Here is a 14336-nt window from a genome sequence, read left to right on the forward strand (position 1 = left end):
ATACGGAACGGTTCCGTATTTCACTGAAAGAATAAACGTCTGGTTTTCGAGATGATAGTTTCCGGATTCAACCATATTAATGACCTAAGGCTCGTATTTCTGTGTGTTATGTTATAATTAAGTCTGATTTGATAGAGCAGTCTGACTGAGCGATGGTAGGCACACTGTACAACAAAAATATAGGTCTCAGAGCACTGAAATGATGCATTGCAACAGATCTAGCTAAGAATTTAAATCTATACACCACTGATCAACCAGACAGGTGTTCCACATGCCTTACCTCACCCCACGTGGTGTAGAATGAAGTTTGCCTGGCCTGGGGTGAATTTCCCCCACTTCACCCAGGCGCCACAACACTACTTCACTGTTCTGCACCAAGGCAAGGCTGAAAGTAGTTGTACAATGACACCCAGACAGTGGTTAAAATAAACAGTCTTGATTTATTCTCAGCCCGCCACCGATATACAAACTGCACCCTTTAAAACAATTAGTTTTTTGTAAAGATCGATATAAAATAACCTCTCAAACCACCTAGTATTCTACACTGGACAAAGAAAACATGTAAAGTGTTGGTCCAAGATATTCCATACGCACAAAAAGCTTTTCGCTCAAATCTTGAGCACAAATTTGTTTACATCCGTTAGTGGGCATTTTTCTTGGCCAGGATAATCCCTCTACCTTACAGGTGTGGCAAAACAAGAAGCTGATTAAACAGCATGGTCATTACACAGGTGTACCTTGTGCTGGAGACATATGGCCAATCAAATGTGCAGTTGTCACACCACAATGCCACAGATGTCTGAAGTTGAGGGAGCGTGCACATGGCATGCTGACTGCAGGAATGTCCACCAGAGCGGTTGCCAAATAATTGAAAGTTAATTTCTCTACCATAAGCTGCCTCGAACGTCGTTTTAGAGAATTTGTCAGTATGTCCAACCAGCCTCACGACCGCAGACCACGTATATGGAGTCCTGCGGGCGAGTGGTTTGCTGATGCCAACGGAGTGCCCGATGGTGGCAGTGGGGTTATGGTGAGGGTCGGCATAAACTATGGACAACACAATTGCATTTCATCTATGGCAATTTGAATACACAGAGATACTGACGAGATCCTGAGGCCCATTTTTTATTTTTTAGGTATCTGGATTCCCAGTCATGTGAAAGCCATAGATTAGGACCTAATGTACAGATTTCAATTCACTGATTTCCTCATATGAACCAACTCAGTAAAATCTTTGAAATGGTTGTATATAGAACAAAAATATAAACCCAACATGCATCAGATGTTACAGTAGGCAAATTGTGAGTAGTGTGAACAGCCCGCTCTGTAGAACAGAATTCACCAGAGCCTTCGTATTGTGGTTTATTTTTGGACAATTCTATTCCTATGGTGTAGGCATGATTATAGCGAGGGGGACAGGGGAGACGAGACAGTGGAGTCAATCTGGTCACTCCATAATTTAATAGGATGCTTCCCAAATGGTACCCTATTCCCTACATAATGCTATAGGGCTCTGGGTCCAAAGTAGTGTACTATATTGGGAATATGATGCAGTTTGGGACTCATCCAAAGTGGTTTAGACAGGACGTTCAGACAAGCCCAAACTTCACATTCAAGGAATTTCAGCGGCATGTTCTCTAAATGAATTGGCGTTCGCACAAATGTAATGTTCACGCCGCCACCTACATTTAACATTATAATTATTCCACAATACTGAGAGATCAACTCAAACACTACAAGCTACACTGCCAATTCCACTCACTCCAGCACGAGCCAACATCAATCTGACAAGACAATGTAATGGCATTCTTCATGCGAGGTCTGATTGGTACATTCTTCAGTTCTAGAACCTTCAGCTCCTGAAGATTTGACTCCCCATGACCTCTTCCTTCCTTCCTGGGACTGTTGCTTGACAGCCAATCAGATCACGTATAGGTAACTGTATACTTTAAGTGTGACTGGGGTAGTGGGAGTTTCAAAAGAAGTGAGTGGATCAACAGCGATGGATGTGACATCAGGGGGGGATTTTACTAAACTAACATATGGAATTGTTTTAAGACGGTCATACCATGGATTATGTAGCTATATGATTTAGAATTGTAGGCCCCCTGTAGGTATCACCACTTTTTTGGGGCGGATAAAATATTGAATTTGGCTCTTACTACTATAACCCATAGCAACACACTCACATTGATTACAATTTTGGACAGGTACATTACATTTAGAATGTAACCTACCCAACCCTGGTGGAAGGTTAGGAAAAGGGTTAGCTAAAATGCTACAGTTGTCAACAATCAACTCGTCGTGCAGCCCAATCTGAGTGGCAACAAATCTGCCCAATTAGCGGAGTCGCTTCCCATCCACCGGCTTCCGTTGATCCTCCCACTTTCAGACACACTCCATGTATGCAGTTACCCACGACCCAATCATATTGGAGGAATATTCACTTGCGGGCGTTGTCGTAATTGGCCACGAACCAATCACACGTCTGCTTCAAGGCTACGACAGAGGGAAGAACAAGGAGAATCAGCAATTGCAAAAAGATGGCTGAATACAGATGCGTTGTTTTAGAACTACGGTGTGCAACATGGTTCAATATGCAAATAAAAATAATAATGTTTTTTATTTATTTTTTAAATTGGCCCAATCTACTTTTGGGGTTTTTCTAATTGCAGGCGTTAGAGAAGTAGGTACCTTGTTTGAAGGGGGTAAAGGTGAAGTTGGGGTGGTGCTGCAGCAGCTTGGCGTTGCTGGCAGTCTTCTTGAACTGACCGTCCGATTTGGTAGTGTCATACTGGAGGTCATGAGTTAGGGAATCATACACACACAGGTACCACTACTACTGGCAGGTTGTGTCATACTGGAGGTCATGAGTTAGGGAATCATACACACACAGGTACCACTACTACTGGCAGGTTGTGAGTGTGTGAGAGAATGAGTACAAGAGAGGGAGTGTGTTAGCGCTGTAATCAGGCCATGCAGCCAGGTGAAAGGATACAGTCACTTGACCTTTGAACCCCAGCGCCTCGACGACGGCCTCTGCTGCCTCCTTGATGGACACCTCATCCTCCTCACCAACTAAAATACAAAGTGAGAGGGAGACACCGAATCCTGAAAATAATATTTTGTTTAATGTGTGTGTTTATGCGTGCGTGTGTGTGCGTGCGAGCGCAAGGCTCACCAGACAATATAATGGGGTCCACCTCATGGTACTCTCTCAGCACCCAGAGGAAGAGATGCGCCAGGTCCAATGAGTAGATGAACTGCCTTCTGGGAGTTCCTGAGCCCCACACCACCAAAGGACTCCCCTCCTCTAACACACAGATGAGTGAAGGCTTGTTAGAAGAAATATAATTTCCCATGGGCAGATTCTGCGTGTAAGAGAATCTACCAGGGATAAATGGGACGTGTGAGAGCCGAGCAGCATTAGTTCAGTTATTTTTAATTTTTTCCCTCAGTGGTTAATTGGACGTATTAGGACTGGGCGAAGGTGGTGCTAAAACTGCTTAGCCTCAAGTGTTTCGTGCATGTGCCCACACGGATCAGAAAAGACCTTATTTGGCTGAGAGCTTCCTTTCGTGAGGGTGGGGACGTCGTTTTTGGCAGAACTAAGAATTTCTAACACTATGAACACAGAGTTAATCACGCAGCTGCCCAAATTCTGCAAATCTGGATTAACAGAGATTAGATGTAGGGAGGTATACTGTAAAGGTTTACTGTAAAGGTTTTATACATTTAATAAACATTATACACTTTTGTATACATTCAGAGCTATAAACCAAATTGCAGTATACAGACCCCAAAAAGATAGCAGGCTACAGTTGGCTGGAGAATAAAGAAATAGATATCGTTCTAGCTATTAGTAGGTGTTGTGTAGTTGTTATCTTACTCTGAGCAATGTAGGCTTTGTGTATGAGACCTGGTAGTACATGTCCATCCTCAATGTTGAAGTTATCATGAGGACCAAACACATTGGTTGGTATCACTGCTGTGTAGCATCGTCCATGTTTCTGGTGATACGCCCTGCAACACACACACACACACGTCCAAAATCATGGGCATGAAAATGAAGTTGGTCCCCCCCTTTGCACTCGGCAGTCCCGTTCTGAGAGTTTATGTTGCCACCACATAGACGTTTCCACGTCACAATAACAGCACTTACAGTTGACCAGGGCAGCTCTAGCAGGGCAGAAACATGATGAACTGACTTGTCGGAAAGGTGGCGTCCTATGAAAGCGCCACGTTGAAAAGACACTGAGCTCTTCAGTACGGTGCATTCTACTGACAAAGTGTATGGAGATTGCAAGGCTGTGTGCATGATTTTATACACCGGTCAGCAATGAGTGTGGCTGAAATAGTCTAATTCAATTTGAAGGGGGGGGGGGGTCCACATACTCTTGGCCATACTACGCACTTGGTTTGAGGAGTTTAAAACGGGATAACCGGTACCACTGAAATTAGCCAGGTACATTTTTATGGCAACGAATCCTTCAGAACTAACATTGATAAGATAAAAAAAATAATAATAATTATAATTTAAAAAATAAAATAAAAAAATAATTAAAAAAAAATTAAAAAAAATCGGCATTCAGTAATGAAATGAAGACGGCACTTCATCAAGTCTAATTTCGCACCATAGCCTGCTAAATTGGCAAGATAACTCTTCGATTGAGGTTTCGGCATTATCCCAACGAAGAGATCGGCGTTCGACTAGCCACGTGCGACATGCACGCAGTTACATGCCTGCTAGCTTTAGCAGGACAAGCAATATCCATGGCCGTAGTACAGATGAAGCCAGAGCTGGAACACGAAGGTAACTGAAACTGGCTAGCTTTAGAAAACCGTGAGTTGATAGAGCTTCAAAAACGTAGTATACCCTTCAGGTCTCCCTTGTAATAAAGGTTAAAGCTCCGGAACTTTGGCGACTACTAAGCATTTTTTTAAACCGCCCGCTTTGGGCTGGAAACATTTATGTGTAGTTTACACATGAATTACTGTCTTACCTCAATTAGCCACGACATCCCTAGTTTACACATGCATAATCTATGAGCAGAATTACTGTCTTACCTCAATTAGCCACGACATCCCTAGTTTGAAAGCGACTGTTTTCTGGGAGCTGTGCTGAGCCATTTCCCCCCATTTGTTTTACTGTGGGCCAGCTCCCTTGCAATTTGAGTTCCAGCCAATCAGCTTTAGCCCCTTGCCATTTGAGTGACCGCTAGGAAGATGCAAGCAGCAGAGCGAGAGAAATCGCAATGACTTTGTGCACATATGTGGCATAGTACGCACTTGTCGGGGAACATTTTTGTCTTGTGACCGCTAGTTTCATAACTGACAAAAAAGTACACAAAAGTACCGGAGAATCTTTAAATAAAACAAGCACAGACCTATTGTGGACATCGATCATTCTCTTAGCGTAGGCGTAACCATAATTAGACTCATGAGGAGGGCCGTTGTGGATCTGGAAAAAAAGAAGAGAGTCAACTACCATCATGTCTACAACACACACACACACAAGACACACACACACACGCGCCGTTACCATGGTCTCGTCAATGGGGTAGGTGGTCTTGTCAGGGAAGATGCAGGTGGAGAGACAAGAGACCACCCTGACAGCGTCTACCTCATGTGCTGCCTGAAGAACGTTGTCATTGATGTAGATATTGTTCCTCTGGAGAACATGGATGGATGAATACATTGGTAAATAAACACAACCAAAACCACACATGGATGGATAAGTTTGAGTCCCCATTGGCACCCTATTCACGATATACTGTAGTGTACTACTTCTGACCAGGGCCTATAGTTAGTGATTAGGGTGCCGATAGGTATGTGTCAACTTGCACACTCCCCATCATGGATTTTAAGACATAGGACTGGTAAAAGTTTCCACCATTGTAAAAGTAATGTGAGAAAATTGTGCAAGTGCACACTTCGGGATGCAGCCCGTTTCATCACAACTCCTGAACCACTTACCCAGAAGTCTAGGTTGGCCCTCATGTTCTTGAAGAGCCCTCCCACCATGGCTGCAAGGTGGATGATGTGGGTGGGCTGGTGCTTCTGAAACACAGCCCGAGTCTCACCCATGTCCCTGAGGGAGCACACACACAAGTTAGCTTGACTTTAAGACACAGGAACTCAGAGGCTGGGCGACAAAGCCACCCAGAGCAAGGACTGAGGCAGGCGAGGGAATGTTGGGTCAGGTGTGTGTGTAGCTCTCACATGAGGTTTGCGTCCTTAGACGAGAGGAAGATCCACTCCTCTCCCTCCCTGGCCCCTCCCTCTTCTTTGACCACATGTTCTATGGCCCTGCCCACCAGACCAGTTCCCCCAGTCACCAACACCCGCATAGGACCATTTTTATCTACTTTACGATCTCCCATCTGCACGCACAGAGAAATGGGGGGAGGGGAGCAGGAGAGAGAGAACAGCGAATTGCTTACAATATGTAGATCAGTGAAGTTCAAGGTAATCTACAGTTGAAGTCAGACGTTTATATACACCTTAGCCGAATACATTTAAACTCAGTTTCACAATTCCTGACATTTAATCTTAGTAAAAATTCCCTGTTTTAAGTCAGTTTGGATCACCACTATATTTTAAGAAAGTGAAATGTCAAGATAGTAGAGAGAAGGACTAATTTCATCACATTCCCAGTGGGTCAGAAGTTTACATGCACTCAATTAGTATTTGGTAGCATTGCCTTAAAAATTGTTTAACTTGGGTCAAACATTTCAGATAGCCATCCACAAGCTTCCCACAATAAGTTGGGTGAATTTTGCCCCATTCCTCCTGACAGAGCTGGTGTAACTGAGTCAGGTTTGAAGGCCTCCTTGCTCGCACACGCCTTTTCAGTTCTGCCCAACACATTTTTCATAGGATTGAGGTCAGGGCTTTGTGATGGCCTCTCCAATACCTTGACTTCGTGGTCCTTAAGCCATTTTGCCACAACTTTGGAAGTATGCTTGGGGTCATTGTCCATTTGGAAGACCCATTTGCGACCAAGCTTTAATTTCCTGACTGATGTCTTGAGATGTTGCTTCAATATGTCCACAATTTTCCTGCTTCAATATGTCCACAATTTTCCTCCCTCATAATGCCATCTATTTGTGAAGCACCCCCAACAACATGATGCTGCCACCCCCGTGCTTCACGGTTGGGATGGTGTTCTTTGCCTTGCAAGCATCCCCCTTTTTCCTCCAAACATAACAATGGTCATTATGGCCAAACAGTTCTATTTTTGGTTCATCAGCCCAGAGGACATTTCTCCAAAAAGTACAATCTTTGTCCCCATGTGCAGTTGCAAACTGTAGTCTGGCTTTTTTTAATGGTGTTTCTGGAGCAGTGGCTTCTTCCTTGCTTAGCGGCCTGTCAGGTTGTGTCGACATAGCACTCGTTTTACTGTGGATATAGATACTTATGTACCCGTTTCCTCCAGCATCTTCACAAGGTCCTTTGCTGCTGTTCTGGGATTGATTTGCACTTTTCGCACCAAAGTACATTCATCTCTAGGAGACACAACGAGTCCCCTTCCTAAGTGGTATGACGGCTACGTGGTCCCATGGTGTTTATACGTGTGTACAATTGTTTGTACAGATGAACGTGTGTGGAGCTCTGCAATTTTTTTTCTGAGGTCTTGGCTGATTTCTTTTGATTTTTCCATGTCAAGTAAAGAGGCACTGAGTTTGAAGGTAGGCCTTGAAATACATCCACAGGTATACCTCCGGTTGACTCAAATGATGTCATAGCTTTTAGAGTTACTAAAAGACTAATCTCCTCCAACAGCAGTCTATTTCTTTCTGTCAAGCCCGGGGACGAGGCTACACAAAAAAATATCCCTTTGACAAATCTACAGTTTGTCAAAGGGTGGGTGTGTGACACCTACACCTACAGGTTCGCGTAGTGAGACAAAATGATGCATTGTCCCAGCATTTTGAAAGATTAAATTCCTTTAGTAACCAAGAAAGAATCCAAGAGGGAGTAAAACACTAGTCTATTTTTTTACTGGCCCGAGTGCCAGTCTGTTTGTGCTTTGACAACTCCCTGTCACTCATTGTTATGTTTGGCTTGACAATGACAGCAATAGAGTACACAACAGTATTTATATAGATCTGAGTAGATTTGAACTAGGTTGAATATAGGGTATTAACCTAGGCTTTTTACAGGAAGAGGTAGAGGATGTAATGTCAAGGATGTCATTTTAAAAGCAAACAAACCCAAACGTAAAATTGTATCTGAAGATTTAGCCTAAGTGGAAAGTACACCATGTCCTTGAGCTGGTCTCTAGATCCAAGTTCCTATTGTAGTTTCAAGAATTAGCCAATAATGCAATGAAGGAAAGAGGAAGACGACACTTGACAATGGGTTCTCTGTTTCTCAATGTTGTTGTATTGGACTTTCCCAAACGAAAGAACTAACGGGGGCGACTGTGTATATGGGTCAATGACATGTACATTTCAAATGAAATATTTTCCAAAATCAACAGCTGGCCTAATATACATTTTATATATACTGTAAACACAGCATTTAACAATTTCAAAATACTTTGAGTTACAGTTCATAAGGATATCATTCAATAGAAATAAATCAATTAGGCCCTAATCTATGGATTTCACGGCTGGGAATACAGATATGCATCAGTTGGTCACATATACCGTAATAAAATAAAAGCAGGGGTGTGGATGAGGAAGCCAGTCTATCTCGTGTGACCACCATTTGCCACATCAGGCTGTTGATTGTGGCCTGTGGGATGTTGTCCCCCTCCTCTTCAATGGCTGTGAGAAGTTGCTGAATATTGGCGGGAACTGTAACACGCCGTTGTACGCGTCGATCCAGAGCATCCCAAACATGCTCAACCGGTGACATTTCTGATGAGTATGCAGGCCATGGAAGAACTGGGACATGGGTCAGGCTTCCAGGAATTGTATACAATTCGTGCGACATGGGGCCGTGCATTATTAGGCTGAAACATGAGGTTATGGGGGCAGATGAATGACACGACAATGGGCCTCAGGATCTCGTCACAAGATCTCTGTGCATTCAAATTGCCATCGATAAAATGCAATTGGGTTTTTTGTCCGTAGCTTATGCCCGTCCATACCATAACCCCACCACAACCATGCGGAACTCTGTTCACAACGTTGACATCAGCAAACCGCTTGCCCACACAACTCCATACTAGGGCTTGGCGGTATAACGTATTCTACGATATACCGGTATTGAGGCATGGACCAGTTTGAGTTTTTATCTTTACCCTCTATAACTGTACTTGAATGTTGTTTTTTAATGCGATACACCGTGTGTAACGGCAATTTAAAAAAAGTTCTCTCCATGCAAACCTAGCCCCGCCCTCTGTCATTCAAGGAGCGCATTCTCTGTTGCTTGACCACGAGACACTTGCTTTCAGTCTGCATGGTCAACGTAGCACAAGCAACAACGTTGATGACGATGCAGTTTTCAGTTTGCTTCTTAATGGAAAAATCCACTACCGTCAATTAGACAACGATGAATTCTACCAATCTCTTACATTCAACCATACAAAGGACCTACAAACTGAATTGAAAGGGCTCCTCACAGAAAGGAGAATGGCTACATTTCCGACAATGAGTTCAAATGCATTTTCAATGGCAGCCTGCATATGGCTTCATTCTTATCTTCTTCCAAAAGTCCACAAGAATCTTGAAATCCCCCCCCAGGCAGACCAGTCATTAGTGGTAATAGAAGTCTGACAGAACCCATCTCCAAGTACTTTACCATGAAACCTTTTCTGACGTCACTCCTAGCCCATCTTCAAAATACCACAGATGTGTTGAACAAAATCAAGGGATTTAACAATATAGGTACAGCTTCCTTTTTAGTCCCCACGGATGTAGTCTCTATACACCACCATTTGAACACGAACAAGGATTGGCAGCTATGCACCGTTTCTTGAGTACCCGGCCTGAGACGGACGCCTCCCACGGAATTCATTGTCTCACTGACTGAATGGACTCTCAATTAATAACATTTTTGCCTTTCAGGCAAGTCAAAGGACGTGCCATGGGAGCTACAACCTTTTCTACGCTGGTTTGCACGTAGGTAAATTGGAAAATGACTTCATCATGTGTCCTAAAAAAATTATATATATATTTGACCGGGTTAAATAGGTGGGGACACTATATTGATGATGTTTGCCTGTATCTGGTATGTATCTGTATCTGGTATGTCTCAGGATAACTTATTTCCTTCCACCAATACCTTAACAGCATTAATGGTCCTTCTGTAGCTCAGTTGGTAGAGCATGGCGCTTGTAACGCCAGGGTAGTGGGTTCGATCCCCGGGACCACCCATACGTAGAATGTATGCACACATGACTGTAAGTCGCTTTGGATAAAAGCGTCTGCTAAATGGCATATATTATTAACCCTTTCAAACTAACTATGGAGTACAGCAAGACCTTAACATCAGTAGAAATGACCAAGGTTGTTTGTACACATCTATCTTTAGGAAGCCTACAGAAGGGAATACCATTCTGAGGGCAGACAGCTTTTAGCCTTTTGGGGTGGAAGCTATTCCATATGGCCAATTCCATTGAATTTTCGATCAGGAAACAGACTACAATCTGCTGAATTGCTTCCTGAAAAATCAGGGCTAGAGCTCAGTTCCTGAAAGATGCAGGTATACGGGCTGGACGACTTGACAGAGAGAACTTGTTAGACGCACCAGAGAGTGTACTTTGTTACAAAAATACAGCACTGAAGCAGAGAACATTAAAAATAATCATTTAAAATAATTGGGGAACCATCCAAAGTGATACGCTCCTACGTAAAGTGTTCCCAGAAACACCAGTCATAAGGTTGAAGAGATGTCCTACCCATCCAAAGTGATACGCTCCTACGTAAAGTGTTCCCAGAAACACCAGTCATAAGGTTGAAGAGATGTCCTACCCATCCAAAGTGATACGCTCCTACGTAAAGTGTTCCCAGAAACACCAGTCATAAGGTTGAAGAGATGTCCTACCCTAAATTACAAATTAGTCCACAGCCATCTTCCTTCTGACTCAAACTTGGCTAGACCACAAACCCACGGGCTCTTTTAAATGACTCGCTCAATACGGAAGTGGTCAGATGACGCGGATGCTACACTACAGGACTGTTTTGTTAGCACAGGCTGGAATATGTTCCGGGACTCATACAATGGCATTGAGGAATAGACCCCCTCAGTCATGGGCTTCCTCAATAAGTGAGTTTACGTACACATTGAAAATAAGAATGTGTTCTCAACTGACTTGCCTAGTTAAATAAAAAGGTGTAAAAAAATATATATATAATAATATCGGCACCCAAAAATACTGATTTCGATTGTTATGAAAACTTGAAATTGGCCCTAATTAAATCGACCTCTAGTCCAAACATACCAAGAAAGTCGTGAAGAGGGCACGACAAAACCTTTTCCCCCTCAGGAGACTAAAAGGATTTGGCATGGGTCCTCAGATCCACAAAAAGTTCTACAGCTGCACCATCAAGAGCATCCTGACCAGTTGCATCACCGCCTGGTATGGGAACTGCTCGGCATATGACCGTAATGCCCCGCTGATGATAGTGCGAACAGCCCAGTACATCACTGGGGTCAAGCTTCCTGCCATCCAGGACCTGTATAATAGGCTGTGTCAGAGGAAAGACCATTAAAATTGTCAGAGACTCCAGTCACCCAAGTTATAGACTGTTTTCTCTGCTACCGCACGGCAAGCGGTACCGGAGCACCAAGTCTAGGACCAAAATGCTCCTCAACAGCTTCTACCCCCAAGTTATTAGACTGCTGAACAATTCATAAAAATCACCACTAGACAATTTACATTGACCCCCCTTGTACACTGCTGCTACTCTCTGTTTATCATCTATGCATAGTCACTTCACCCCCACTTACATGTACAGATTACCTCAACTAGCATGTACCCCCTGCACACAGACTCTGTACCGGTGCCCCCTGTTTAAAGCCTCGTTATTGTTATTGTGTTACTTTTTATTTTATTCTACTTTGTAAATATTTTCTTCTTGAACTGCACTGTTGGTTAAGGGCTTGTAAGTAAAGCATTTCACAGTAAAAAGTCTACACTGTTGTTTAAGGGCTTGTAAGTAAACATTTCACAGTAAAGTCTACACTGTTGTTTAAGGGCTTGTATTCAGCATTTCACAGTAAAGTCTACACTGTTGTTTAAGGGCTTGTATTCAGCATTTCACGGTAAAGTCCACACTGTTGTTTAAGGGCTTGTATTCAGCATTTCACGGTAAAGTCCACACTGTTGGTTAAAGGCTTGTCAGTAAGCATGTAAGTCCACACTTGTTGTATTCGGCTCATGTGGCAAATAATGTGTGCATTTCAAATCAAACAGTGCAACCATTGATTACACTGAAAAAGTATTTTGTTGACACAGCCTCTAAAATGGAGTTTCAAGTCAAGCATTTAATGAACTGCAAAACCACACGTCATCTACAGATTGGAGTGTCTACAGTGGAAGGTGTTCTACATTGGACGGACAAAGAGACGCCTTCAGGACCATTTTGGAACAGCTTTATCCAATCAAACCTGATTTGAATAGGGAGTGGTCACATAATACAAAATGTAACGAGTACTTTTGGGTGTCAGGGAATAGAATTTAAATCATTATATTTACATGAGTCAAACTGTTCACCCAAGTGTTTTGCTCTAGATCGTAAGTCAAATCGCAACATATGGTTATAGTTTGCCCAGATCGTTCAGCCCTACGCTGCAGGAAATTAACTCAAATGAGTCCAGGAAATGCAGAAATTGATAAAATGCTGAAAATTGTTTTATACTGTTCAATTCAACCAAAAACAATCAGAATGGATTAAGACCCATTGCAATCACTTAGAATGTGTTACCACCCTAGGGTTACATATCACCCAGCCCTACTCCATACACACTGTCTGCAGTTGTGAGGCTGGTTGGACGTATTGCCAAATCCTCTGGCAGCTTATGGTAAAGAAATTAACCTTTCATTTTCTGCCAAAAGTTCCGGTGGACTTTCCTGATCAGAATGCCAATCGCAAATTCACTCAAAACATCTGTGGCATTGTGTTGTGTGACAAAACTGCACATTTTAGAGTGGCCTTTTATTGTCCCCAGCACAAGGTGCACCTGTGTAATGATTATGTTTAATCAGCTTCTTGATATGCCACACCTGTCAGGTGGATCATCTTGGCCAAGGAGAAATGCTCACTAACAGGGATGTAAACACATTTGTGCAAAACATTTGAGAGAAATAAGCTTTGAGAGTATGGAACATATCTGGAATCTTTTATTTCAGCGCAGGACACTTTCCATTTGCGTTGATATTTCTGTTCAGTATAGCGAAGTGTCTCTAAAATACCTTGTGAAAAAAAAAATGAATGGTGGAAAAAACAATTTCGATTGATACCATTTCCCTGTTTGACAGCTGGGTTTTATGGGGATTATGACACTCTATTAGACCTTTAAACAGAACGAGTCCTTTAGTCCAGAATTGGGCGTCCCAATGATTCTGTACAGCATGGAGGAACATGTTATAGTTAGCCTTAGCAATTTAGGAGACAGTGTTATCTAGCGGGTTGAACTGAACCAATGTTACGGTCTTGTGTGTCAGCAAGAGAATGCTTAGCTAGCTAACATAGTGGACGTAATATCATATAACATAGTCCTTCTGTAGCTCAGTTGGTAGAGCATGGCGCTTGTAACGCCAGGGTAGTGGGTTCGATTCCCGGGACCACCCATACGTAGAATGTATGCACACATGACTGTAAGTCGCTTTGGATAAAAGCGTCTGCTAAATGGCATATATTATATATTATTAGTTAGACACGAACAGCTTTCGAAGGAAATGCAATCAAATGTTAATTTTACATAGTAACCGAAATTACACGTATTACTGGCAGCTTGCTACAGTGACATAAAACGTGTTTTACTTACCAGTTACTCCAGAGTTTGATTCGTCTCCTAACTATGAAGTTAGATGTTTCTATTAAATGGGATTGTGATTCTGAACAGTCAACCCTCCGACAATCTCAACGAAGGACGTGGTTCTTCTTCTTCTTCTTCTTCTTCTTCTTCTTCTTCTTCGGTGAGGTTTAAGGGATGTTGGAATCTGTTGTATGTTGTACTACCGCCACCTACTAGACTGGAGTACATACTCTCATATTTTTTATTTATTTTACCTTTATTTAACCAGGCAAGTCAGTTAATTAAGAAGAAATTCTTATTTTCAATGACGGCCTAGGAACAGTGGGTTCAGGGGCAGAATGACAGATTTGTACCTACGAAATGCTACCAAATAAACAACAATTCATTCATAATACTGTGAA

The 14336-nt window shown here is 42.7% G+C and overlaps 1 protein-coding gene across 1 annotated transcript; it reads right to left on the reverse strand.

Annotated features, from left to right (window-relative positions):
• Positions 1-420: 420 nt before the first annotated feature.
• On the reverse strand, positions 421-14101 carry LOC124038068 (GDP-L-fucose synthase-like). The gene is made up of 10 exons (XM_046353487.1): positions 13945-14101; positions 6223-6383; positions 5977-6091; positions 5543-5671; positions 5388-5461; positions 3890-4023; positions 3182-3313; positions 2999-3078; positions 2695-2794; positions 421-2499 (listed from the first exon to the last, which is right to left on the reverse strand). Exons 2-10 carry the CDS (start codon positions 6381-6383, stop codon positions 2444-2446), a joined length of 981 nt encoding a protein of 326 aa, XP_046209443.1. The 5' UTR covers positions 13945-14101; the 3' UTR covers positions 421-2443.
• Positions 14102-14336: the final 235 nt, after the last annotated feature.

Source organism: Oncorhynchus gorbuscha, linkage group LG06 (assembly GCF_021184085.1).
Source record: "Oncorhynchus gorbuscha isolate QuinsamMale2020 ecotype Even-year linkage group LG06, OgorEven_v1.0, whole genome shotgun sequence".
NCBI classification, from domain to species: Eukaryota; Metazoa; Chordata; class Actinopteri; order Salmoniformes; family Salmonidae; genus Oncorhynchus; species Oncorhynchus gorbuscha.